Genomic DNA, 27,839 nt, shown 5'->3' with positions numbered 1-27,839 from the left:
ATACAGTATTTGCTTAGGAAAAACTTGTTCAAGAAAAAAAATATGATCTGAATGTGTGGCATTGGCTGACTATATTTAGTTTATTATGGTGTATGAACAGTGAAGTTAAGTAGGTTATCATCATCATCAGATAAAACTCACTGCTCTATCCCCCATTGCTGTAAAGGACTGTAGTCAGCCCTGTAAATGTTGCATGCGTTCTACAGCAAGAACAGCGCAGTTAGACCAGTCAATGTCTCAGCAACCCAGTGGTCGAATTTGATGATCGACACCTCTCTCAACCAGTCAGAGTCAAGAGATTCAAGGGGCAGCACCAAAGTTCACCATAGAAACACCAATGACGATCCAGAAGGAAGTAACCCCAGAGACAGTATATCACATGAAGGAATGAAGAAGGTCATAAGACAACAAAAAGTACTGCATGGAAAGATCAAGTGTAAAAGCATAATACAACAAAGAATGTCAAAGTTATGGCAAAAAATGGAAGCAAAGAAACAAATGCAGGTTGTATTTTTCAATACACCTAACACTGAAACATATCTTAAATTAAAAAAAATGGGCTAGGCTGAGACGATCACTGAGTACTGAATCATGGGCTGCCAAAGGCTGGTAAGCATACAGATGGGAAATGCACATGTGGAGACGCAGAAACTGTCAATCACATTTTGATGGAATGCCTCAACTACAGTGAGAAGCCTCATGCAAATAGAGATGACAGAAATTGAAGTCATATATCATTCATTGAAATCGACGCAGAACATTGTGAAACAACAAAAAGTATAATCAATTCCCTTCATCGCACTGTGTTGTACCGCAAGGATTCAATTAATTCAATGGAGTATTACTAATGACCCGTGGAGGGCAGCAATACGCCGTCACTGTCTAGCCTGCCGCAAATTCGAAGAAGAAGAAGAAGAAGAAGAAGAAGAAGAAGAAGAAGAAGAAGAAGAAGAAGAAGAAGAAGAAGAAGAAGAAGAAGAAGAAGAAGAAGAAGAAGGAGGAGGAGGTGGTGGTGGTGGTGGTGGTGATCATATGACCTGCTTATGAGGAAGTGGTCGAAACAACTGCTGTAAGTTTCATTATTTTTACTGGTTCTCTTAAAGCAAATATAGACTTTCGATCATTAAGCTCCTTTAGTATGCTAATGACGTCGATAACTAACTGTAAAATTCATCTATCGCTTTCACTTATTCTCCGAGAACAAATGGCGCAGACTGAAGAATAATCTTCTAGGGTTATTCAGTGCGAGTTTTTTTTTTTTTTTTTTTTTTGTCAAACATCAAGAAATTTGGACACTTAACGTTAAACTGTGTCTGGCTCTCTGGAGATGCTATAACGATATAACGTTATAACCCCTCTTAAGCGCTATAGCCGCGGGACTGATCTAACGCACTGATGCCATCTGCTACTACTGTTAGTTACTAACGATAATAAATAATTTCTTTTTTTTTTTTTAATGATTACACTAACGTTGGACTTTTGTATTTTGTGTGCGTAAAGAGTGAAAACTGTGGGACTACACTGCTCGTCTGTGGAAGACCCTAATTTTCCCATATGCAGACTGTACATTGAACCAAATAAAGATTAAATAATACTATTAATTATTAATATCACAACACAACAGAGCGGCACAATACCAATATAAATACTCCTCAGATAGTTGGTGCAAACACAGGTCCTGCCTTTCACTTTCATTTCAGGGGTAGCCACTACAGCATCCTGAACCGCATCCTTTCCTTCACACAGAGATCAGTCAGAATGAATGACATGGAATATTGAGGCTCTCCAATGTCTTGCCAATTTGACTTATTATCTGTGGACTCACAATAGCCACAGGACAGCCCTAATATGTGATACACCCTCAAAACTGTAAGGTTGGGGCACCAATTCTACTTGGTTTGTGCAATATCTGCTTAACATCTAAATAAAAGAGGAGGGACACTCAGAAAACTAGAAACATTCACAACAGTGTTTAATAATTGAGCTACCCTCTGAACAGTGGCAGTGCCTTCAAGGTACTACCACTGTCCTAGGAAATCCCATCATTTACACACATCCTGCTCCTACTAAATCCCAACACTAACCATGCTATTTTGCAGTCAGTGAATAATCTTTTCTGGTTTGTTGTCCATTTGAGTGGCTGTGATATCATGAGTGATGTTGGTTTTGCAACAGGAAGATGTATCCTGAAGAGCAGAGAGATTCTGACATTGCTTGTCAAGAGGAGAATGAGACAGGTTGTCATGGGCAAGAGGAAGTTGTGGGTCCATACAACCTTTAGAGCAAGAAAAGACCTCGGAGAGTACCTCCAGCTTGTTTTGGAGCTGCGACAAGATTAAACATGCTTCGCAGAGTACTTCAGGCTTAATTTGCAGCAATTTGATCAGCTGCTGGAGAAAGCACAGATTCAAGGGCAAGACATCTTTTGGTGTGTAGCCATCAATCTAGTGGAATGGCTTGCCATCTGTTTCAGTAACTAACTACTTTTTATATGAACATTGCTGTCTTTTAAGTTGCTAGCTCTCTAACAAGTATTGTGATAGCTTGCCAGCAAGCTAACCATGTCTATTTTCAGTCAGTATAGTAAAGTTTCAAATAGTGTGGCAGATAGCCACCTAATCCTGTGTGCAAAGTGAACCACTTTACTTATTATTAATCTTTAAACTTTCATAACACTGGGGATACTTTATATTTCTGTGAATTTTACACTTTTTTGTTCATTTGCTTGTTGGTTATTAACATATTATTTTATGTTTAATATCTGTTTTTTTTTTTAATCTCTGTTTGGGACTGCTGCTGTTGTAACACCCACATCTCCTCTCAGTAGCGAGGTTATAATGATGATGTGTGGTAGGGGTTCATATGCCTATAACTATAGTTGGCACCTATATTTTTTTCCATTTACTAAAAGCTCCCAAAGGCAGTTGGCAAGTCCACTGTGGTTGGCATTGTGCCCTCTCCTGCAGATGCCATCTGGGATAGTGTGATTGAGGAGTTGGTTGAGAATGCCTGTGTCACAGGAGAATGAGTGGAAAGCACTAGCCTATGTGTTTGGTCAGAGATTGGACTTTCCACTCTGTGGATGCCATAGATGGCAAACACATAGTCATTAAAGGCACCTGAAAATTCATTAAATATAAGGGACAGTTTTCAAACGGTATTATGGCAGTGGTAGATGCAAAATACCCGTTCCATGTGGTGGATGTGGGGGGCTTTTGGGAGGAGTAGGCTCTATGTTTCCCCACGTTTTGTGGGTAGTGAAGCACTTCCTCTGTGATGGAACATACTTGTAAATGATTGTGGAGAATGCCTTTGACTTGATGGCTTCATAGTTCAGAATCCCTCCACACCTTCCTCAGATGAGACCAGCACTACACATCCCACATGACACAGAAGTTCTTGTAAGAGCCATGCAAAAGTTGCTTTATGCATGATGATTGTGTGACAGTTATTTCTAACCACTTGTTGTCAAGGTTCCATGCCACTATTGGTCATTATGATATTGTCACACTTGGTAAATATAATCATAATACCAAAATGCAGGACCACTGGATTAATCAACGCTTACTTTTATGTGGCCCTAAGACAAGAAATACAAGATAACCAACACACAAGAGTTTAAATAGACCCTTTTAACCTTCTTAAAGTTGGAAATGAGCATCATGAACAAGCATGAGCATGGCCTTTTGCGCTTCACTTCTTTGTTTAATAACTGTTGGTGCAGGGAAGGGGGCAAAAGTTGGACAAAAGGACTTTATCAACTCAACTCAAAAGTATCTTCCTCCTCAGTTGTACTTGTAGCTGACACTCTCTTTCTTTTAGGTTGTTGCTGATATTGACTGGCCCCTGGCACTGGCTGCTGCTGACTGCTCCCTATTAAGTAAGGTTACAAATGAACAAAATAACTACATATGCTGAATTGCAACTACATTTTTCACTTGTCTCATTTGTTTTAGTTTAATGGACGATATGGATCACAAACATTAGTGTACAAGTTAATGACAGTAAATAACAGTTGTTATAGTTGTGTTTGTAGCTAGGTCGCTATCTTACAAATGCCACGAAATATGATGTGATATTTTCCATTTACTTGGTATGTCAGCAATCTCTCTTGTGGGGCAGTTTGTAGTGTTCACTGGCAATATCGCACAACACTAGCTGGTTGGGCACGGCAATAATCAAAGTCTCCTCCACCTTGGTTCACCAAGAAAACTACAGGCAATGATACCCAAGTGTGATTAACCACATGCACTTTGTTGCTGTTGCCTTGACACCTAACAGTTGTTCAGTTCGGAAGTCATGATTAAAAGACAAGATGAAGTTAGAATTTCTTCTGCAAAGGGCCATTGACAATCTGTAAAGAGCTAAGATGAAATTTAAGCTAATGTTGAAAAATGTTTTAAACATTTTATTTACATGTATTTCTTTGATGTTTCCTATGATATTTTGTTTGTTGTCTGCTGATGTTCTATATTTTGTTTGCAAAACAGATGCATTAGTTTGTTAGTGGTGTTTTTTTTCAATTTGCAAACCCCACTGTTGTTGTTAATGAATCCTTGGGCATTTGTGAAACATGTTTTTATTTATTGAATTTAATTTTTTGTTAAGTTTTGCCAGAAATTAGCTGGAAAATAACTGGTTATTTGTTTGCTCTGGCAGTTTCATGTGCACCACATTTCAGCTTAAGTAGCTGTCCAATTAGATCATTTTAGCTTATTAATATGAATGACATAGCTCTGTCTAGTTACTAAGAAGCTTTTTTGCCTTCTGTCCTTTAGGTTGGCAGTGTCCATCACATTGCACAAATGTGTGGTCCGGGCTTGACAAAGAGATGGTTACCTGCTTGGTTGCTCCTCCTGTGGAGGCTGACCTACGTATCTGGTGACAGTCTGTTACAGCACTTATACTGAATCCACCAGCTTCACTATCAGAAATGAATTTCAATTAAGCAACCATGTTGACACAGTAGGGGCGCTGACACAGACTACAAACAAAATGCAGTGTCCTTCAAAAAAGTTGAACATGGCTACATTTTGACATGGTACCTGTTGTTTTTTCCATTCAGTGAATGGAAAACAACATGTTCAAGATGTACAGGTTCTTGACATGTTACACATGTTCAGTCAACATTGAACATTTTACCCTTATCATAATCTGATGATTATGATAAGGGTAAAATTGTGAATAAATATGCTTTATGATGATGCCAATCTACGCTACATTTTCATGCCAAACTATGGACTGTTTGTTTCTGTGGGCATCTTTGATTGATTGTCCTATTTTTATTTTATTGTTATTATTATTATTTTTTGTTTTTATGTTTCTCTGTCTGCCCTCCAGAGTCCAGAGTGTATTTGTTTGCTCCTGATGCTGTCACACTTGAGGAATACTCCAAAGCCAACATCACTATTACGTCCAGGTAACTACAGAAACAAAGTCTGCGCAAGTTTCATGCACTGCTTTGCCATGGTCTGTATTTTTGGGGGGAGTTAGGGAGATTGTGGGAGGTGACCCACCTGTAATGTAACCTGTCATAGTCAATAGTCATGATGTCTTCTTTCTTCAACGCATGGAACCAGAAGTAATTTCATAAAAATTTGTTTTAACATGAGTGGCTCTCAACTGCCAGAAGAGCTGTATCTGCTTGCTGTAGGAACAGAGGAGGGAAAAGACAAAGAAGATTGTCCTTTTCCTGACAGTTGTTGGTCACTGTGCTGGGTGTGGACAACACGTTTGTCTTCACAGAACCAAAATAAGATACATTTTCTGCAGTGTTAGATATGTTTTGAGAGCTATTGCGTGATAAATAGGAGAGATATGTTTTTAGAAACCGTGTGCAGAAACACAGTTTTTATGACAGTACTTGATGCAACTTGGACACTGGCTGATTCTCTAATCAGAGATCAGATAGTCAAAGGAATAGACGACAAACGACCAAGAATGTTCCTGTTAAAAGGAACAGACTAACCTTGGACAAGGAAATAAAAAAATTGCTCAGCAGTTTGCAAGCACAAAGCTGCAGCTGAAGACTTGATAATGAAACCATGGCTGTGGAGGTTGTGCAAATTAGCAAAAACAAAGGAAGTAAGCCAACAAAACACAAAAAGTGGCCAAAGGAAAAACTGTGAATGATGTAGTACTAGGGCTGGGCCGATCGATAAAGCATTCGATAATTTTTTTTTTCTTCGTTGGAAGAAACCTGAAGTTGCGAAGTGAGGTTGGTTGCATGAACAAAGGCACTCGCCCTCAGGTAACTGAGCAACGTAGGGAGTAATCGCTAATCAGTGAGAGAGACACGCTAACACACCAATCATGTAACATTATCAAGTTCGGTTGCGCCATGTCGTTGTCACGTGTTTGTTGCTGCACGAGGAGTTAGATGAGAAATAGAAAGTGAGCGCTGCAGCGAGCGAAGAAATCATCGATAAAACAGGGAAAGTCAGCTCGCCAGTATGGAGTTTTTTGGATTTTATAAGTCGGAACGTAGTCAGACCAATGTGGTCTGTAACTTATGCAAGACTTTCGTCCCCACCAAGACCGGTAACACCACAAACTTGTTTAACCACCTTAGCCACGCTCACTCTTTGGAGCGCAGCCGTATTCGCCAACGTCCGCCAACCGTAGCACCCCCGCACAAGCAGCTGACCACCATGCAGAGGTATCTGCTTCAGTACCTGATGACAAATCATCTTAAAGGCACGAAGACGTAACGGAGGCAGTGGCATATCATATAGCTAAAGACATGCTTCACTGAGCACTTTGGAGAAGCCAGGTTATAAACATCTTACACGTGCTTTTTTTTTAAAAAACACACTCACAATGAAAATATAATTGAATAGTTCATGTATGTTTAGAGTAAGAAGAGTGACTAAAGTTGTTCATATGTCTTGGCTGGTTTTATAGTTCAGTCAGTGTTACTGTACTGTCTATCATGTTTGTTTGTTGTTTGTTTGTATGTTACAGATGTCAAGTCTACCTCAGTTTCTGCTATGTTTCCAAAACACTGCACATATTTGAAAACATTTTATTCACCAGAGGGTGAATCAGCTTGTGAACTTTTCTGCACTAAACCTGCAGAAAAAAAGTTCTCAGGTTTCTCTTTGTTTACATTTTTACACTTTTCTTTACATTTATTATTTGAGTGTTTTCCATGGTTGTGTTGACATTTCCTTTCTGCCTTGATAGCTGAGGGGATTATAATCAGAAGAAGGTTAAATTTAAAATAAAAATGTTTAAATTGAATGTATTTTTCTCCTGGTCCTTATTTTAAATAGGTTATAAAAAATATCAATAATTATCGATATTGACCAATATAAAACACTTATATCGCAATAGAGTTTTCAGCCATATCGCCCAGCCCTATGTGGTACTAAACATGCTGCTAATATAATGCTAACAATACTGTATGGAAAAGACTGTCATAAATGTGGCACAAAGAATCACTTTGCCAAATGCTGTTTCACTAATCAAGACGTGCAAGTAATTGGATAGACAAAATGAGATGACAGATGGCCATTCTTTGTAGCAGTGGTGACGCATGTGGACATGGAAGACAATGAGAATCAATGCAAATTCTAGTACTGAAAGACCGAGAGAAAACTGCACCTTAGTGGCCCTGGGTGATACACGGGGAAAGCAGACAGGTATGTCATCAGCCACTGCTGAAATAGTAATGGAAAGGAGTGATGTTTTCTAAGGCATTTGCTGTTTACCAGGGCAGTACAAATTCAGCTAAAGGATAATGCTGTACCAGTCATACTCCTAGCTAGCTACCAGTAGTTTTGAAAGAAAGACAAAGAGCTGAAAAATCTCATTTACTAAGGGATTGTGAAAAAAGTGAAGGAACCCAATGAATGGGTTAGTCCCTGGTCATACTTGAGAAATAAATAGATATTTGAAACTGCGTATGGATCCGAGAGACACTTTTGTCAACTAACATAGTCACATGTCATGTCGCTGGAAACATTGAAGATGTACACCTTCAATACACCATAGCCTCAGCAGTTGAGTTTATGGCAGGAATTTTCCGGGATGATGAGGTTCACTACAAGAAATGAGTATGATGGCAGACTGAAGAAAGTGCTGGAACTGCCGTGAATATCAGGGCTGAAACAGAACGGGCAGACATATCCCACTTTACAAACTACTACAGTGTACTGAAGCTATTGGTGTATGTGAATATGAAGCAGGGAAAACCTAAAAAGAAGTAATCAAAGAAGTAAAATCCAGATCCTGGTATCGCTCCTATATATATCCTATTTCAGAAACGGCTGTCAAGATCAGTGTTGTTCTGACTTGATTTTTGTGTCTTTCTCTAGTTCCCCTGTCAACCAGTCGACTGTGATTCAATTAAATGTAACCTACAGCTCCAGGTGCAACTACTCATCTGTAATCACAGTGCCTGAACAGGTAACACATGTATCCAAGTAAAAAAAAAAAAAAAAAAAAAAAAACTCCAGTGGTGCATGTTCAGCCTTGAGTGTGACTCCCATGAAAAGGAATTTGAAAAAAACTAAACAAAAAGCCTCATAAATATAGAGATACGCTGCAAATACAGTATTATTTAAAATTCCCCTCAAAAGAAAGATAAGACTTTATTAATCCCACACCAGGGAATTTAAGTCGTTACAGCCAGCAAATATTACATAAAGCAAAAACAGTGGCACAGAAGGATCAAGATAAAAAGTCTACAGCATATAGAATAGATTAAAACATTATGTACAGATTATAAGAAAACTAAATGCCGTAAAAGTACTACTGCCCATAAAAATACTTTTGCCAGTAATCTTATGAGAAAACTACCAATGTCATATGTTGTGTTGCACTTGAGAAATACTGCTGCATAGAAAGGACATTGAATTTCACGAGTCTATGTATTATGCACAATGTGTAGAGTTTATGAAACCAGTGTCGCCAGTATGGATAATAAGTATATTTTGCACCGTTGAGAAAAAATGTACAACAAAAATAGCACAAGATGTGATGGTATTGCAGCAGATGAAATGGATAATGTGCCAATATGTTATTGACTAAAACCTCTTGGATTCATGTTCTTGTTTTTATTTAGGTTTTGCTGCCAGTGGAGACAACTTCAGTCACTTTCAATGTGACAGCTCATGATGTTGGTCAGGTGACCACATACCTACTTAGCAACCACACAGACTTCAACAAGTGGGTAGTGCACAGACTCAGCACAAACTGACATAACACTCAACTTTCTCCCTCTTTCATTAATTCTGATGTGGGTCCATTATTCTATTAGTCCAGCATGACATTAAGAATCACTTAATTTACTAAGTACAATAAATTAACAGTGGATTTCACTTGTTGATAGTGATGCAGTGATGTCCGACAGCCTATGCCACAGTACAGAAAATATTTGAGATGCCAGCTGTCCTGTGAGAGATTAAAATATACAGATGATTCAGCAAAGATGGCTTTCCTTTAGGGTATTTTCACACCTGCGCGTTTTAGTCCAGTTAAATCTGACTGGTTCAGTTTCCCCCATGGTGTGATTCATTTGGGCAGGTGTCAACACAGCAATCGGTGTGGGCCAAAACGACCGAGGAGGGGGCAAAACAAACTCTGAAGCAGTTCAGTTATGGGAACGTGATCTGACCTTGATCAGACACAACCACCAATTGTACTCTTCAAGTGTGAGCTAAATAGTTTGTTGTCCATGTCCATTATTAGCTTCCTTGTTCTGCTCAGTCATCTGAAGGCAGCATGTCTTCTTTTCAAAGTGTGAAGCAGTGTAGTATTTTCAAGACGAGTTGCAGTCACCATTCCGCTGGTTTAGTTTTGCCTGGTATATTGCCCAGATAATTACCACAGTTATAAGCAAATGCCTGCTGTGCCGTTGCTACATGTTAAATAGCAATACAGCAAATGAACAATAGGTGTGAAAATGCCCTTATTCTCATTCTTCAGTGTTCTGCCTTCCCTTCACTGTTCCTTTCGAAAAGAAGTCATGTCCACACAAATGCATGTTATTTTTGAAAATGCATAGTCTTTGCTCCCTCAACTGACTCTTTTTGAAAAAGGACATTTGCCATATTTTTTGCGGATGAGCATCACGTTTTTCTTTTTGCCTTTTGATTAATCTGTCCATCATACACTTTAGATTTCATTTTGCTTTCTTTCTTGTGAATCTGAATCTTGATACCTTTAGCTAACATTATAGCACACGTGTGGTTATTATTTCGTGAGTCAGATTCATTCATCTTCAAGTAGACTCCCCTACTAGCATGGACGTAATCTGGGGCATTAACAAGGGTTTTACAGCAGCTGTTTTGAAGGCATCTGTTTGCAGAGATGTATTTCTACGTCCTTACTACGTTGAACACCTGCTTTAAAGATGCTCAGGGTACAGAATCAATATTTGAAGTGGAGGAGTTATACTAAGTAACAATCGTGCAGAACTTAGTTAATGTAGGTTCATTTTTCGCATTATTACATGTTTTTTTACAGGGTTTGCTGAGGTAATCTGTGTTTACATCAGCAACAATGCTGCCTCTATTTGAAATTATTTTGTTACTGAAGAACAGTGTTCTTTACAACACTGGACGGGTGGGGTGCAGTGTTGAGTAGTTGGTCAAGAGGAGAATACTTTCCAGCCACAGCATTTCAACCAGATGACAAGGTATTCATGAAAATTAAATATTGAAGAAAATATTGACTATTAAAGAACATATTAAATATTAAAAAAAATATGAAAATGTCAATAAAATTTTAGTCAAAGAATGTAAGCAAAGGAGAGAGCAAACAGAAATGTGTCTGCTCTGTAGTGCAGGAAGTCCTGTATGTCTAAGAGTATGTTCCTCTATACCCACCCTCAAGACAAACATGACATAAGTTTCCTCACTAAAGTCTTATATTCTGTACCCTGTCAACAATAAACTGTTTAGTTGTTATATACATAGTACATGTGTAATATGACCAGGAGCAGAAGGCCTGTCAGTATTGTCAGGCAGCAACACTGGTCAAATACTTCATAATGATGGAAAATGTTTAAAAAGCAGCAGCAGCAGCAGCAGCAGCAGCAGCAGCAGCAGCAGCAGCAGCAGCAGCAGCAGCAGCAGCAGCATACCCCATCTGTCACCTGTCATTTTCTCTAAGTTACTGTGTGAAGTGTCGAGAAGAATTTGGTGACTGGCAACTTATTTGGACAGATCTAGTTCAAATGCCTCAACCCTGGACACAGAAGACTGTTTTCAACTCTCCAACCATTTTCTGTTCTGTAGTGAACATTAGTTATGCTTCAGCTGCTTTTACCCACAGCTACACACCACCCATGAACAGGTGAACTAAATTTTATGCGCAATAATAAAAATAGCACAATTTCTTAGACACACCAATACATGCCATGTCATTGCTACCCTGTGTGTGTGTAAGCCTGCCTCTATCTCTTCTAGTTTGTCCCTCAGGATCCGCTTTATGGTCGTCCATAGCAACGTCCTGTCAGAAATCAATCAGGTGATTGGCTGGATTTACTTTTTGGCCTGGTCAGTCTCCTTCTATCCACAAGCCTGGGAAAACTGGAAAAGGAAAAGGTATTTTTCTGTCTGCCCTGCTCTTCAGTCATCTAGGTTTTGGGATATTTTGCAGTTTTGCCCAAGTGAACTATAGGAGAATGGTGTTTTATCCTGTTAGAATCAACATCATGATCATTGGTTTAATACCATCTAGAGACACAGATATACCATATGAAACCATATGCATTCACTTAAATATACTCCTGCTCAAACAGACTTGAAAGCTCTATCCTTAAATTTTCTAAAATAAAACATGGTTTCTGCACTGGAAATGTGAAAATGAAAATGAAACTATCCACAAGAGTCATTTTCTGAATAATTGTAAGCCTAACAATAGGCCATGCATATGCGGAAACATGCTTTATGTTAAATCTGCAGCACCTTTTTTGTAGTTGTTCATAAGGTTGATCATCATGTTAATGCTTTCTGTAGTTAGCTAATTAATCTGACATTAATTCTAAATGGATGTTTCCCAAATTATTGTGTTTGTGAAAAGTAGTTAAAAGGCTTACATTTGCAAAGTTTTGCAGTAATGGTCACATTTGAGGCCCAGATTTAAGGCACAGGGGGTTAACAACAAAACTCTTATTAGTTCTGATCTGTGCATTTGTACATTGAAAAATGTGCCAAAATCTGGGTGAGCATTCTTATGGAGGCCCAGTATTCATGATGTTTTGACTTTTCACTTGGCTCTACAGTGGGTATCGTCAGAAATCTACTCAACCCTCTAAAGCAGGGGTTCTCAAACATTACCCAAAGGTCTGCATCTGATTTATATTCATGGTCAGTGGTCTGGAACGATTAGCAAAAACAAAAACAAAATTTAATCAATTTATTAACATAAAATCTCTTGTGATTTGGACAGCAGTTAGTCCATAGTTATTTCTGACTCAAACATATTCTTACAACTACATTTACGCTAGTTTTAAAAATTGTGTACTAGACGAAGGAGGCACATTCTTTGTCTTTGATTGAGGAGCTGATAGCAAACTGCAGTGTAATGTCAATGTGTGAACTCGGCAGCAACAACACACAGCACCCTCCCTAGCAGTTAACATTGCCATGTCAACGATGGCAACTATAGGGAAATATGCCGCATTAAAACCAGATTTATTTGAGGATAGGATCACCGTTAGTGATCTTTAGCTACACTGTATATGTACTGTTGCAAACAATTTATTGAGCAATAGAAATTTCATTCCAAAATAACAAAAACATTATACTTAATAGTATTAGTATCACACAGGTTATTGCACAGATTATTACACATATTATTGTACCGATTACTTGGAGCACTTTCTGTTGTACAGTTTGACGGCTGCAGGAAGGAATGACCTGCGATACCGCTCCTTCACACACTTTGGATGTAGCATCCTATCACTGATGGAGCTCCTCAATGCAGTGTGTGTGTTGGAGGGGGTGGGAGTCATTGTCTGTCATGGAGGACAGCTTGGCTGTCATCCTCCTCTCCCCCAGCTCCTCCACCTGTTCCAGAGGGCATCCCAGGACAGAGCTGGCCTTCCTGAAGAGTTTGTCCAGCCTCTTCCTGTCAGCTGTTGTGATGCTGCCCCCCCAGCAGACTACACCATAGAACAAGGCAGATGCCACAACAGAGTCATAGAAGGTCTTCAGGAGTGCTCCACGCACCCCAAAAGACCTCAGCCTCCTGAGCAGATAGTCTGCTCTGTTCTTTTTTATAAAGTGCAGTGGTGTTATGAGTCCAGTCCAGTTTGTTGTTCAGATGAACACCCAGGTACTTATAAGACACTGAGGAGGACAGTCCCTGACACACAGTCCTGTGTCCTCACATACTGTGGGCGGTTGGAGAGGTAGTCCACTATCCAGCATGTGAGGTGTTGGTCCACTCCTGAAAGCTCCAGCTTGTTTCTCAAGATGGCTGGCCTGATGGTGTTGAAAGCACTGCTGAGGTCCAGGAAAAGGACCCGAACAGAGCTCCCAGGAAACTCCAGGTGAGACAGGGCTCGATGGAGGAGGAAGATGAGGGCATCGTTCCACTTCGATGCCAGGCTGGTACACGAACTGCAGCGGGTCCATGGACAAGCTCATCAGGGGGCGCAGGGCCTTCATGTGGTGCGATGTAAGTGCCACCGGCCTGTAGCAGCTAGGGTCATTAGGATGTGGGGTCTTTGGCACAGGTACCACGCAGGACGTCTTTGAAAGGCATGGCACCCTTCCCAGCCTCAGATGTCCAATGATCCCGCTCAGCTGATCAGAGCAGGATCTGAGGAGCCAGGGACTGAGGCCGTCCGGTCCTGCAGCCTTCCTGGTCTTTAACCTCCTGAGCTGATTTCTCACCTGGAGAGGTGTGAGGGACAAGTTGGAGCAGGGGGGCTGAGTGTCTTGTGAAGTGGATGGGGGGCTGGGAGGAACAGTGGGGGGTGGCGTTGGTGGCGGTGAGCTGAATACTGTGGGGGGGGGGGGCCGGGGGTGCTGGCAGATCAAAGGAGGGCTGCTGCAGTGCTGGTACAGCTGGGGGAGGGGCAGATGCTTCCTCAAACCTGCAGAAGTAGGTGTTCAGCTCATCTGCCCACTTTGAAAATGAACAAAATGAACAAAAGAAGGAAAGGCGCGGGACCAACCACGCAATGGGTCGTCGCCCCCAACGTCTCTCCCTAAACTACCTAAGAAGGAAAAAAACTAAACCTAAACCAAAAAACAAATAACTGAACCACCAGTAATCTCCAGCCCAAACTAAAACAACAAACTAACACAACACACCTCCAGCACCTAAACGTGAATGGAGGAAAACCTGCTTGGGGGAAAAAAGAACCCGATGGAGGGAAAAGAGGGACTTTCTCACCACTATCTCAAGCTGCCATGTCTCTGCCCGTGCCACTCTCTGCACTCTGCCCAGTTTATCATCCCCTCCCCTTTCCAGCCCGGATCGTGATGCTACACAGGTGTGTAGCAGGTAGAGGGAGGGGGAGGAGGGCAGACTGACACGCACACACGCACGCACGTAACAGAGACTCCATCTTGCATCTAATAAACAAGCTTAGTGATTCTCTGTGAAGATTGTTTCTGTAGAATGGGTGAACTATATTTTAATATATATTAATTTATGGACTTCTGGCTTGTTGCCAGGGGTTGACAAGCTAATCATGATTATTCTTAGGATTTACTGGGCCTCTTCAACAGGTAAGTAATGTTAGGTGTGCACATTTTCTGAAATTATTAATACTCTGCGGGCTGGATTGGAAGCCCTGGTGGGCTAGATTTATGCTGTGGGCTGTCAGTTAACAAAATGGGTTGGGTCTGGATTGACTTGCCATTTGGCCCAGATGGGGACCGAAGTCTGGACTTTTAGAAGCATGCAAGCACTGCATGGTATGGCTCAGCTTGACTCGATTCAGTTGGAACCATTTGTTTTTTGGTTTTCCATTAACAAAAGTTGTACGTAGTATGCTCATTTTTGGTATCACCTTGGTAGAGGTTCCAAGTGAGCTGAATGGATACTTAAAGGTAGAGTGAAAACACTGCAGACTTGATTGGTCAGAGACAATGGTCACTACCATGACTTGAGACCTGTCTCGTTGTCTGCCTTCTGATGCAGGATTTCCCAAACTCCTGTTTTTTTCAGACTTTTTTCTTACTTTGCCATCAGGCAATTAAGAAAAGCACTCGATACCAAAAGTGAGTTGAGTTAAGTTGAGAAGAGCTGACCCGAGCTGTATCATGCTGTGGAAACGAGCCTTAACAGGTGACACCATTCTCTAGCCCTGACCAGAAGTACCAGAAGTATTTTGGGGCACTGCTGGCTTTATTATAGAGACAGTAGATACTGTAGCTGAGGCGAGTGAGATGGAGGATGACATGCCTCAAAGGTCCACAGCTGAACTCAAACCAGGATGTTCCATGTTGACATGGTCAGCAATCCCTTGGCTGCCAGGATGCGCCAGCAAAATAATTTATTTTTGATTTTGTTTTTTTTTTTTATCAACTTAAGAGAGACAGACAGGAAATCAAACTAGACAAATAATACTAACAAGTTTGTTTTCAGTGTTGTAGGTCTCAACTTTGACTTCCTGGCTCTCAACCTGACGGGCTTCATCGCTTACAGCGTCTTCAATATAGGCCTGTTCTGGGTACCTTATGTAAAGGTAACTTTCAAACACTCCACTGTTCATACACAGGAAGATCAGCCTTCTAGTCAAGTTTCGTACAGCTATCTTGGCAAAACCTTTCAGAAGCAAAATTACTGGGGTACTTCTTCGATCAACAGTGTTCATCATCTGTCTACCTGCTCTTTTACAGAGCAGATGCTTTTTCTGCTTGCTTTGCATGCATTCTTTTGCTGATATTCTTGTTTGTTTTTTTTTGCCAAAAGTTTTGGAATATGGATCCTTTATACATATATGTCACTTGGACTTAAATTTATATGGTACACAGAATGTTAGCAGCAGATTGAGGGAATTGCACAGCTTGAAAGGAAGATTGAAACACTGCAACAAATAAGTGAAAAGGAGCAATTCATTGACTCTGTATGTAGCTGCTGTATATGTGAGCATCCTGTCACAGGCTTGGCTGACATGCTGCCCTGGATGTTTACTAAAACCACTGGATCAGCTGATGAGGCTTACAAACCTCCTCAACCTGTCTCCTCCATCCCCTGCTACAACACTTTGAATCACCCGGTTACTTCATCAGAATTGATTCTCCAGGAATCAAATCTGTTGAAAAACAGGTTCAGTTCATTTGCCCATTCCCAATCTCCAGATTCTGGGCCCCTCCTGCTGTCACTGCTGTATCTTGAGATGATTTCTCAGGCCCCTCCAATGAGGTGATTTCCTATTGTAAAGCACATTTAACTGCAATTCTTTTATGAAAGGTGCAATACAAATGAACTAGTATTATCACTTCAATCATAGCTACAGAGCAGTCTTCTCTGAGGGAAAATGGACAACCCACTGTCTGTAAAAGAATACAGAATAAAGAACTTATTCTAAGGTGAAAAACAACTGTTCTTATACTGAGGTAATTATACACAAATTAAAATACAATTGTGAATATTACACTTTCCCATCAGATCCACCTTATTCCTATACATTGGACCTTTAAAGTGCTTGAAGTGTTTTATTGCGAAATAAAGAGGGGTTGAGGGGTTGCTCAGCCCAGAAATAGGAGTACATCAATAAATAGGGCAACTTAAGAATTTAAATTTAAAGGCCACATTTGCAGTCAATTGAGTCAATTGACAAAGTGCAGATAGTTTAAAATTAATGCAAATTTACTGTAAAGTTGTAGTGCAATTATGGATCAGATAATTGAAAGATGTCCAGGGTGAGAGTATTTGTATTAGTTTTGGTATGTTAGGGGGACCTTGACACCCCCTCCTGGCACAGAGGAAACTGGTTGTACACGGAGATGGCAGCTGACAGGAAAGACCTCCTGTAGTAGTCTTTGTCCCAGCTGAGCTGCATCAGTCTGTGACTGAAAGTGGTCTGCTGTTTGACTAGAAGGTTGTGAAGAGAATGTGAGATGTTTTCCTCAGGAAGTAGAGTCTCTCCTTTCCCTGAAACAGCCTACATTTCTAGTCCAGTCTGTTGTCTAGATGAATGTCAGCATATTTGTATGTGTCCACCACCTCCACCTCCTCACCCAGAACAGTAATGGGGTTAGCAACAGTCCTGAAGTCTATGAATTAAAAATCACAGTCTTATTTTCCTAATCAGACACAATGTCACATTTTTGTCTGATAAATTTTGCACTCAGGTCACTGTTCATGGTTGGAATCTCAGGGCAGTTAACAGTGGAGTATGTTAAAATTGGGAACGAAATCTCAGAAACACATTTGTTTGAAAATTTAATTTAAGCAACACAATATAGCCACAGAGTATATTGGGCATTTCTTCATATTTATATAAATAGTTTCAACAGCTTCTAAATGGCTCAGTTGTTCAACAACTTTCCTTTGTTTAGAGTTACGGTAGGATTTCAGTGAAACATGTCTGATGTCTGTTGTCTATTAAGCTGCTGTGTGCCTGCCCTGTAGGAAGAGTTTCTGAAGAGGAACCCGAATGGAATTAACCCTGTCAATGCAAATGATGTCTTCTTCAGTCTCCATGCTGTTCTGCTGTGTTTGATCTACATTAACCAGGCTGCAATATATGAGGTGTGTGTGTATAATGTAGAGAAGCTTGTGATAAGTGGATGCTCAAAGTTGAAATGTTCAGTATTCATATTGTATTTTGGATCAGAAACCAGAAACTATGCCTTCCTAAGTTGCATAGTATGGTACACGTAGGTCACATGTATTACATTTTAGGGCAACAGTCAGTCAGTCTGTTGAATCTGGGGCAGAGTGCAGCATATGACCCCATGGAAGATAGAGACTTCCTTCTTTAAAGCCTTATCAGCTTTAAAGAAGGAAAATTCCGTCATACAGGACAGTTGTTAGGACAATGTTAAATGTATCTGCAGATTTTCTTTAAGTAATATGTTTGTGTATGAATGTCTACAGCTGTCATTGTTATATATATCTCAACTCTGAATTGGTTCATAATCCTCTGTTTCCTCTCTCTTTCAGAGGGGAGGTCAAAAGGTCTCCCGTATGGCCCTGTTCTTGTTGTTGATCGGCTGGACATTTGCTGTGGTCAGCATCTTTCTTGCTGTAGCCAAATGGATAATGTGGTTGGATTACCTCTACTATTTTTCCTACATTAAACTAGCAGTCACTCTGGTCAAATATGTGCCACAGGTGAGCTGTACACATATACAGTGAGAGTACAAAAAATTGAAACACCTGGACTTTGTAATGTATTTCAGTACAGTAGCCGTGCAGTAAATACTACCTTCGTTAAAATTTTCAGTTCATGTCAGTTTTTTGATACTGTAGTTGAGGTAGTGCCATTCTTGTTCTTGAAAAAATTATTAAAAACAATCCGATAAGGTTCAGTACAGCAACAGATAAAACTACAATTACACTTTTCTGACAGTGTCAACAGCTAAAATTTCATAAAAGCAGGATCTGATTAAATGGATTGAAAGAATCGAAATGCATTACAATGTACAGACTATATTTCACTGTTTTTCTACTCCCTTTGCACATAGAAAATACACTGATTAACAGCATGTTATACATATAGTTTGCTTGATACCATGTTTATTGTAAATTGGTCAATACAATATCCAATATGCAATATGCTTTGAGAGCCTGTTTCATTGCTATTGCTCAAAATTCAATCCAGTATTTTATTTTGTTGTATTTTTTTTATGTGTTGTTCATTAGATGAATTATTCCTGACATCCCTGGATACAGTATTGGGTTTTTTTTCTTGCTCTTTTTCAAGGTGTACATGAACTACAGAAGACAGAGTACTGAGGGGTGGAGTATTGGCAATGTGTTGCTGGACTTCACTGGTGGAATCCTCAGTATTCTACAGATGATCTTGCAGTCTCACAATAATGGTAACTACTGTACTTAATACTTTGTGACGTACTTCATTTGGTAACATTTGTAGCATTTAGGACAACCACATATTTAAATTAAAGTAAAGGTTTTACCTTTGACAAAATGTCAATTGAGTTTCTGTGGTTGCATAACTAATATCAAAGATTCCTTTTGAGGAGCTCCATTGGACTTGAAGGTCTAAAGAAGGTTCGTAAATGATGTCTGAACAGACTCTGTGGCTGTATTCTAAAAATGAGGCAAACTATAATCTTTAAGGTAAAATAAACTTTTTTCAAATTTATATATAAAGCTATGTACGGCTTGTTGTTTTTATAAGATGTAATCACTTCTTAGACCAGTCAATGAGAAGAACAGCAAAGAAGTGACTGACTGTATTGCATCGGCAATGTTCTCCAACAGCACCCGAACAACTGTAATTATGCGCAACCATTATGCACAGTTCAGTCAGGACCACCTTAGTCAACATATTTTATATTTTTTAATACAGCATACATTAATACAGCATATATTACATTTACACAAGATATTTGGCAACTGGAAAAATGCTGCAGTGACGCAGTGATGACTTTGATCTGTCACAACCTTCCATAAAACAGAGTGAGCACTTTCATAGCCTCATAATAGGCACTTCATCCTATTTCCACTGTTATACTGTTTATTGTTTACAGTTATTATACTGTTTTGTTTACATTGTTTACATTCATTTATCATCTGCAACTTGCACATATTTTTTCTAATATATAGTTTATAGCTCTGGCACACTCTCTTAAGGACTGTTGTTAATACCTGTATTCTTAAGAGATATTGTATTTTTATTATATTATCAGAATATTATATGGTATGCATTATATATTATAATACATATTATATAACTATATATTTAGTTATACTTGGTTATATTTTTAACAGTTGCTGTTATTCCATCTATACGCTTAGTTATTGAGAACATTCCTTTTTTCTTGGTTTTCATCACTCATCCTTATTCTTCTTTATTGTATGTGTTTTATGTTTATGTGTATGTTTAAACTGCTGCTGCAACAAAATAATTTCCCAAATTGTCATCAATAAAGTAAAAGTCTAAGTTCCACTATATAGTCAAGGACCAGCCCCAGCTCTTGGCCAGTGCTTGGTTTAGGGCACTGACAGGAAAATTGTGGGCAGAGCTTCGAGGTATGAAAAGAGAAGCCAATGTGGAAGTGCTTTAAATCTGTGTTTATTTCTCATGGCCATCAAAGAGTGACTCATCTTCAATTCACCATGATGTTCATTCTCTAAATTATGGTCCGATTTAGAGTAAAATATACGATTGAAAAAGGGTGTGCTTCAGGGCATGGTGACCTCGTGACAAATCACGACCACAGCTTCGGATTCTCAGTCAGATCCAGTGAAGATAGAGGTGCAATTTATATCTTCTGTCTGTCAGTTCTGTCTCTCTCATCCAAATCTGTTCACTTCTGGCACCAAAAAACAAGATGGCGGTACAGTATTCCTCAAATTGTTGGGTGACATCATGGTGGGTTTACACTTTTGTCAGGTGTTAGGTGTTATTCATTTTCCGCATCAATTTGGCATTATCAGCAGCATTCCAAGAGAGAGAGAGAAATATTTTCTGTTCGCTTGTTCTTAGCTTTTATATGTCTTGCCAGAATCAATAGTAGTCAAAGTAGAATATTGAACTAAAATGAAAAAAAAATGGTGCAAGCATGTAAATTGCTAAGACTGGTTGTTTTGGACGCCAGTTTGTTAGAGCTCTGAGAGAATAACCTCTCCCACTTCAGGTGGACTTGAACTCTGAACTCTGAGAGACAAAGGGAGAAACAGGAGGGGAGATGGAAAACGTGTGTGCTGTGAGGATCCCACAGTTTTGGGATTCACTCTAAATTTAAAAGTACAAAGTCTCCTGTAAATCAACAGAGTGCTGTTTAGCAAATTGTTTAGGAAATGATTGGAGCTCTGAGACTGAGAGATGGAGAAGGGAAATTAAAATACATGGCACCAGACAGGAGGCAGACAATGCGTGTTTGTTACTTGGGAATATCAACCATGAAAATTAATGCAGAGGACAGTGTTTGCAGAAAGATTAAAATGAATTAAAAAAAAGAAAATACTTTTACCACCTGCTGGTGATAATGCTGGTAATATTTGTCAAAACAAATGGTATACTGTATATCTGACTGACAGAGCATATTGTTTGTACTAATTAATGTGTGTTTCTCCTCAGATGAGTGGCAGCTGATATTTGGTGATCCTACAAAGTTTGGTCTGGGTCTCTTCTCTGTGGTGTTTGACATTCTATTCATGACTCAGCACTACTGTCTCTACAGACGGCCACCAGAGTATGAAGCTGTTTCCGAGCAACAACAAGACTGATGCTGATCAGTGCTGTGTAACACACAATCATAAGGGTACTCGACTGATTTCTGTCAGTTGTTACCTGATTAACCAACATGTTATTCAAGCTGCTAAAGGCAGGCCATTCAGTTGTCATTTTTGACTTCCATCATGATATGTTGCGGAGTTCTCCAGATCAGGTTACACACAGTGTGCCTTTTTCTTAAATATCTCAGGATCAGCACTTGTCCTTTTTTAACCACTGTATAAATATTTTGGTTGATAGAAGGTTTAGGTAAAACTGATGTAATGATTTCAGTGTAAACACTTTTTATTAAATGCAATCTCACAGCAACAGATGTCTAAGATATGTTTAAGAGAGTATCTCCATTACACAGTTTGTCCAGCAAAGAACACTGTGTTTAATGTTTTTTTTGGGGGGGTGATCATTTTTGTGTAATTTTGTTTTGATATTGGTGCTTTCATTGGTGTAGTCCCCTGATCTGAACCCAACTGAACACCCATGAAAGATTTTTGAGTAATTTGTAAGACAGTGCTCTGCACCACTGTCATCAAAACATTTTTTTGTTAACTGGGCTTTGACACAACATGGAGTTACAGAAGAATGCAGGTGTACTGACCTTCTATCAAGCACAGGCCTTGCAAAAATGCCTTTTCATACAGCAGCGTAATAATTTTTCTAATCTTCACGGGTCTTTAGACCACAATTGAAATGCATACAACAATTGGCTGAAGGGACCTTTTAGTTCCTTGACAAATAGTTCTTGGGACTGGTTCCAGTAAAAGAAGTTCCTGGGACTGGGAGACATCTTATATCCAAATGGAAAACTTAAATCTGAATGATAACCCCTTATATTGGTCACATACAATCTGCCTTTCCCAATCTGTGTTCTTATTTGTACTTTACCAGCTCGGTGTAAAATCTCAGCCAGCAATGCCATTTGGTGCAAAATGCATTCTGGGACACCTAGTTACCCCAAGTCCACTTTAACAGTATATGCTTGTTAAAATGATGGACCTGGATACGCTGCCACTCAGCCTTGCTTCCAAGTTGTCCCAGTGGTCACTGTCCTGTGTATCAAATCATAAGATGACACGTGTAGTTATTTAGCTATGATATATATGTTGTGACATCTACTACATCACACACGGTTGTAGGCAAAAGCAGACAAATCATCAGCGCAGTGGCACCTCACTGGTATACCCTGTACAGTATGTGAAGGATTTCTTTGCCTTCGACAAGAAAACTGTCCAGGAGGCCCTGTAGAAGTGGTTGAATATAGAAAACATGATCATTAAATACCATTAAAATACAGGCTGTAATCAAAAAGAAATGTAACTTTTCATCCGAAAATTAGATACTGGACTTACTGTATGTAAACACTAAGGATGCCTATTCCAATCACAACCTGGTTCATCTGCTCCCAGCTGACCATCCTTTCATTGCATTTGTGTAACCCAAGAATGTCCTTCACGGCTAGACATAACATATACAGACATACAACCATTCACGCTCACACTCACACCTTTGCTTAAAGTCACCAATTAACCTAATGAGCATGTTTTTGGTCTGTGGGAGTGCCCGGAGAAAACCCAAGCATGCACGGAAAGAACATGCAAGCTTCACACAGAAGGGCCCTGCCCGACCCAGGGATCGAGCCGGCGACCTTCCAGCTGTGAGGCACGTGCACTACCTGCTGCACCACCGTGCCGCCCTGCTTTATATGTGACCTCAATAAATACTTTGACTGTCAACTCAAGATTGCTCAGGACCATTCTTGGGCTTCCCACAAAAGAATCGGGCTAACAAACTGGTGCCGTGACCCAGATTGGCTGACTCTGAGACCGTGTCCATTTGATGACCACCGGAGTTGATTGGAGGAGAACTTTTTTTCAGACAATTCCAGGTGCCTAAATCAAAAGGTATGCAGAAACCTCCTCTCTATCAGAAACTTCTGCACATTGGACTCACAAAATTAAAATTGTCTGATTAAATGCCTTTAGTTATGCCAGTTGATGGATGTGACAGGTCTATCCGGGGGTCCCCATCTAAGGAGCCTCTACAAACACATCCCCACCCTCCAATGTCCAGAGTAAACTGAGCTCCAAACATGCTCTTAAAGTGATCACACTTTATGTTTCAGTTCTAACATCTTGAGAACCCCCAGCGATCAAGCGCACAGAGTATTAGACTCCGTGTAGAAGCTTCTTGGTCGGGTCCTCACTCAGGCACTGCGCCATTCACCCTCTCTGAATAACATGTGTAAAATATTTAAAGATGTCATAGAAAGTCTTTCATAAGTGGAAGAACTGCAAACTTGGCTCCTTGGGGTCGGCATTATTTGAAACAGTGACTCTATAGCAGAAGAAGATTCCGAAAGAGGAAGAAGACAAAGGAATGGATAGATTCGTAGATTGGACTGGGAAATGCAAATGAGGGGAATGTTTGGAGGATCTGAAAGTGCTCCACCAAAGCTCAGCTATTTCACTGCAGTCAAGCCAGCCTCCACTTCGAAAACCATTGTCAATCTAGCCCCCACTTGTTTTGTGGTGCGCGTATATACTAACCATTACGGTAAGGCTGCATTAAGGACTGATTTCAAAATAAAAGGAATCTTCTTGTGGACTTGATCGCACAGGTTCGATCGCTCAGCCTGTCTAATGGCGTGGTTGTGAATCAATTAATGAATTTTTAATCAATTCCTCTATGAAGTAGTTAAATAAAACCACAGGAGGGAATTCAATATGTGCAATTAATATAAGTATATTTCCAGTATTTACACCTAAATTGTGATTGATATGGAAAGGAAATGCCCTGTTTCCACAGACCAATTATGATTCAGAATGATAGTACCCATCCCCAGTGTGTCACTCACAATGTTTCAGGGAAGTCTGATGTAGAATTTCAAAATAAAAGCCCTGAGAAACGTCCAATATTTTCAGTATTTACACCTAAATTCAGATTGATATTAAAAGGAAACGCCCTGTTTCCACAGACCAATTAGGATTCAGAATGATAGTACCCATCCCCAGTGTGTCACTCACAATGTTTCAGGGAAGTGTGATGTAGAATTTCAAAATAAAAGCCCTGAGAAACGTCCAATATTTTCAGTATTAACACCTAAATTCAGATTGATATTAAAAGGAAACACCCTGTTTCCACAGACCAATTGTGATTCAAAACGATAGTAGACCACCTCAGAGTGTCACTCACTAAATTTCAGGGAAGTCTGATGTAGAATTTCAAAATAAAAGCCCTGAGAAACGTCCAACATTTGAAGTATTTACACCTAAATTCAGATTGATATTAAAAGGAAACGCCCTGTTTCCACAGACCAATTAGGATTCAGAATGATAGTACACCACCTCAGAGTGTCACTCACACAATTTCAGGGAGGTCTGACGTAGAATTTCAAAATAAAAGCCCTGACAAAAGCCCAATATTTTCAGTATTTACACCTATATTCAGATTGATATTAAAAGGAATCGCCCTGTTTCCACAGACCAATTGTGATTCAGAATGATAGTAGACCACCTCAGAGTGTCACTCACAATGTTTCAGGGAGGTCTGATGTAGAATTTCAAAATAAAAGCCCTGAGAATCGTCCAATATGTTCAGTATTTACACCTAAATTCAGATTGATATTAAAAGGAAACGCCCTGTTTCCACAGACCAATTGTGTCAGTCACTAAATTTCAGCGAAGTCTGATGTAGAATTTCAAAATAAAAGCCCTGAGAATCGTCCAATATTTTCAGTATTTCCACCTAAATTCAGATTGATATTAAAAGGAAACGCCCTGTTTCCACAGACCAATTAGGATTCAGAATGACAATACTCAACCTCAGCGTGTCACTGACAATTTCAAGGAAGTCTGATGTAGAATTTCAAAATAAAAGCCCGGGAAATATCCAGTAGTTTCCCTGTCCAATTAGACTGAATTCAATTTAAAGTCTCACCAACAATTTTTATTGCTGGTATACGCTCCATCACCTGTCCCTGTACTGCAAGAGCTTGTTGTGTTTACTTTACAGTCTTTTCCTTGCAACAGTCATTTAGCATTTTTTGGAATTTGCTTCTTTCTCTGATTTTAATTATTCTTCTTATATGAATTTGTTCACTTGCTTTGACTGATATTGTGTGCATGATTTCACAACCTCAGTAAAGAATATGTCTTTTGCATTTTACATTGAGTCCTGCGAGTCTCTCTGCACCTGAGTCTTGGATTCCTCCAGAAACTTTGCACAACTATAATTTCTCATTCATTTATGAGACGTTTAATTTTTGTAATGCTGTCTTTTTCGTGAAATAATCTTTACATTTTCTGACCGATTGGATGAAGAAAAAACTCACATACAGATTTTCCATCCTCAGACTGACACAGGACAGGTTAATGTTTCTCAGCTGAAGTAGCAAATGGTAACTTATTTAAGTGAATGCACATAAATGCAAGCTTGCTAACAAACCAAGTGATATACACATCTTGTGGAAACTTGTTAAATGTTTTTGACTGTAGAAAATTAACAAGCTGGACTGCACTTATTTATTATATATACAATAATGCCGACCTGAATTTAGGTAATTTCAGCAGTCTTTTCTTCAACCTTCTCTGAGTGTTATATCACTGTTCACATTCATGCTGGCTTTTTTAAAGCCCCAAATATGCAAAACACAGCCAAAAGTGTTAAGCAAGGGAACACATACATCTTTGGTAAAAATAAAAAAATGATGATACTCTCAAGATTTCATTTTTTATGAAATCATTGTTTGTTCTATTCTATTTGTGAAAAGAAGTAATTTAATTGTTTTCATTAGATGTTTATTGTTTCATAATTTCTTCATTTTAAGAATAATGACAGTTCTGCTTTTGACAGCAGAACTGAGGATTAGAAAGTGGGAGAAAGAGTGAGAGGTTGATATTCAGCAAAAGTCTGCTGGCAGGAGTCAAATCTAGGGCTGCTGCTAAAGACTCACAATCTCAGTAGATTCATTGGCCCTCTGTGTTTACGTTTTAGTTCACCATCTGACAGAATGGAAATTTTGGTATTTTACTATTGGAAAATGTAATGGCAAACTAAGAGGAGTGGGCCCCACCATTAAGTATATTGTGAGTGTGTTTGTTACTTGCAAGAAGTCGAGGAGATAATCTAATCCTCAGTTAAAAAATTATTTGACATTGGCAGAACAGAAATGCATGTACACAGATCTTTCCTTGGTCAGAAACCACAGTCTGCAAGCAGTTAGCTGTAGCCACTTCACAAAGAAAGAGTGTCTGGCTTAACGTTAAAACTTTTATATTAAAAATGTGCTACTATCTAATTGGTCTAAACTGGTGGGGAGGAACTGTGGTTTAGTTGTCCTAAATATCTTCCTGTATGCCTTGCACCAAATTGTTGATCAGCTGTCTTTATCTGTGTTTGAGTTATTTCCACTGTGCATGAGTCATCTGCCAAGTGTCATGTTCTGTGTGTAAGGTGAAACGTTCAGCACTGATATGTGACTATATGTGTGGCAAGCTTATGTGCATGCAAAAATGTAAGGCATAGTATATTCTCAACAATATATTGGGCAATTTTGTAATGTGTACAATAATGCAGTGGAATTATGTTTTGTCTGACATAGCCTACTGTACCTAGCTCTCCATCAAATACCAGTCACAGTGTCAAAGTCAAAAATTTACAGCATAAGCATATTTCTCTATTTCAGTAATATGCATGACATAATGGAATTTTAGATGACTGTTATTTGTTTTGAAATCCACATTAAATGCTGAATGTCAGATGCTATGCTCTGTAAATGTCATCATAGTTAGGATACAATTTCATACTAAATTCAAAATGAATTCCTTTTGTGTTTGGGTGACGAAGGCACTTTTTTGATTATATGTATCTAATTTATTCTTTTTTTAATCATTGCAAGGTCTGTCAACTTTAAGTGCTTAGACATAAAATTATGTTGTGCATGATTTGTGGACTTTCCGTTGGCCATTTGTGTGCCTGAAGTGAAAATGCTGTTCATAAAATTATTAATATTGACCTATGTCCTCACTATATAAAAATAATCAAAATCTTAATAACTTAGTATCTGCATCTCAAAATAAGGACTTCTAGGTAATAAGGCTTCTCCTTATTTTAAGATATTATGTTTTTGACATACTGATTCAATATTTTGATATAATAAGTCATTATTTTAGACTTTAATTATTTTAACAAATTGTGTAATTATAATGACTTACAGGATCCTAAGGATCCCATTGGTGGATATGGGCCTCCATTATTACAGACTTGTCATAGAGGATGACAATATAACACTGTCTGTTTCTCACAGAGACTTGTCTGCAGTAGATACAATGTGAAAAGTGTGACAGATGGTACCATGAGCAGTGCCTTAACATGGACACTGCAGCCCTGGAGAAGGCGAGGGCAGAAATGTGGAATTGCTGCTTGTGTTTTTAAAACTTGGTGGTGATTAATATTAAAATAAAAGAACTGGACAACACAATTTTGGTGCTTTTTATTTTAT

General features: G+C 39.2%; 1 protein-coding gene across 2 annotated transcripts; it reads left to right on the top strand.

Moving 5' to 3' along the window:
• The first annotated feature begins 921 nt into the window (after positions 1 to 921).
• On the top strand, positions 922 to 21,705 carry ctns (cystinosin, lysosomal cystine transporter). Of its 2 annotated transcripts, none has more exons than XM_070960292.1 (12): positions 922 to 1,069; positions 3,823 to 3,880; positions 4,779 to 4,881; positions 5,341 to 5,419; positions 8,319 to 8,409; positions 9,068 to 9,171; positions 11,415 to 11,552; positions 15,556 to 15,655; positions 17,548 to 17,667; positions 18,082 to 18,252; positions 18,845 to 18,962; positions 21,188 to 21,705. In XM_070960292.1, the coding sequence occupies exons 3-12, from the start codon at positions 4,806 to 4,808 to the stop codon at positions 21,334 to 21,336; spliced, it is 1,146 nt and encodes a 381-aa protein (XP_070816393.1). In that variant the 5' UTR covers positions 922 to 1,069; positions 3,823 to 3,880; positions 4,779 to 4,805; the 3' UTR covers positions 21,337 to 21,705. The 2 variants fall into 2 exon arrangements, with proteins under 2 accessions (XP_070816393.1, XP_070816392.1); XM_070960291.1 differs by having other exon boundaries at positions 1,024 to 1,069; positions 4,779 to 4,887.
• The last annotated feature ends 6,134 nt before the right edge of the window (positions 21,706 to 27,839 follow it).

The sequence above is a fragment of the Chaetodon trifascialis genome, chromosome 4 (genome assembly GCF_039877785.1).
Source record: "Chaetodon trifascialis isolate fChaTrf1 chromosome 4, fChaTrf1.hap1, whole genome shotgun sequence".
Taxonomy (NCBI): Eukaryota; Metazoa; Chordata; class Actinopteri; order Chaetodontiformes; family Chaetodontidae; genus Chaetodon; species Chaetodon trifascialis.
The sequence above is the reverse complement of the archived record's forward strand: the minus strand, read 5'-3'. Positions and strand labels throughout refer to the sequence as shown.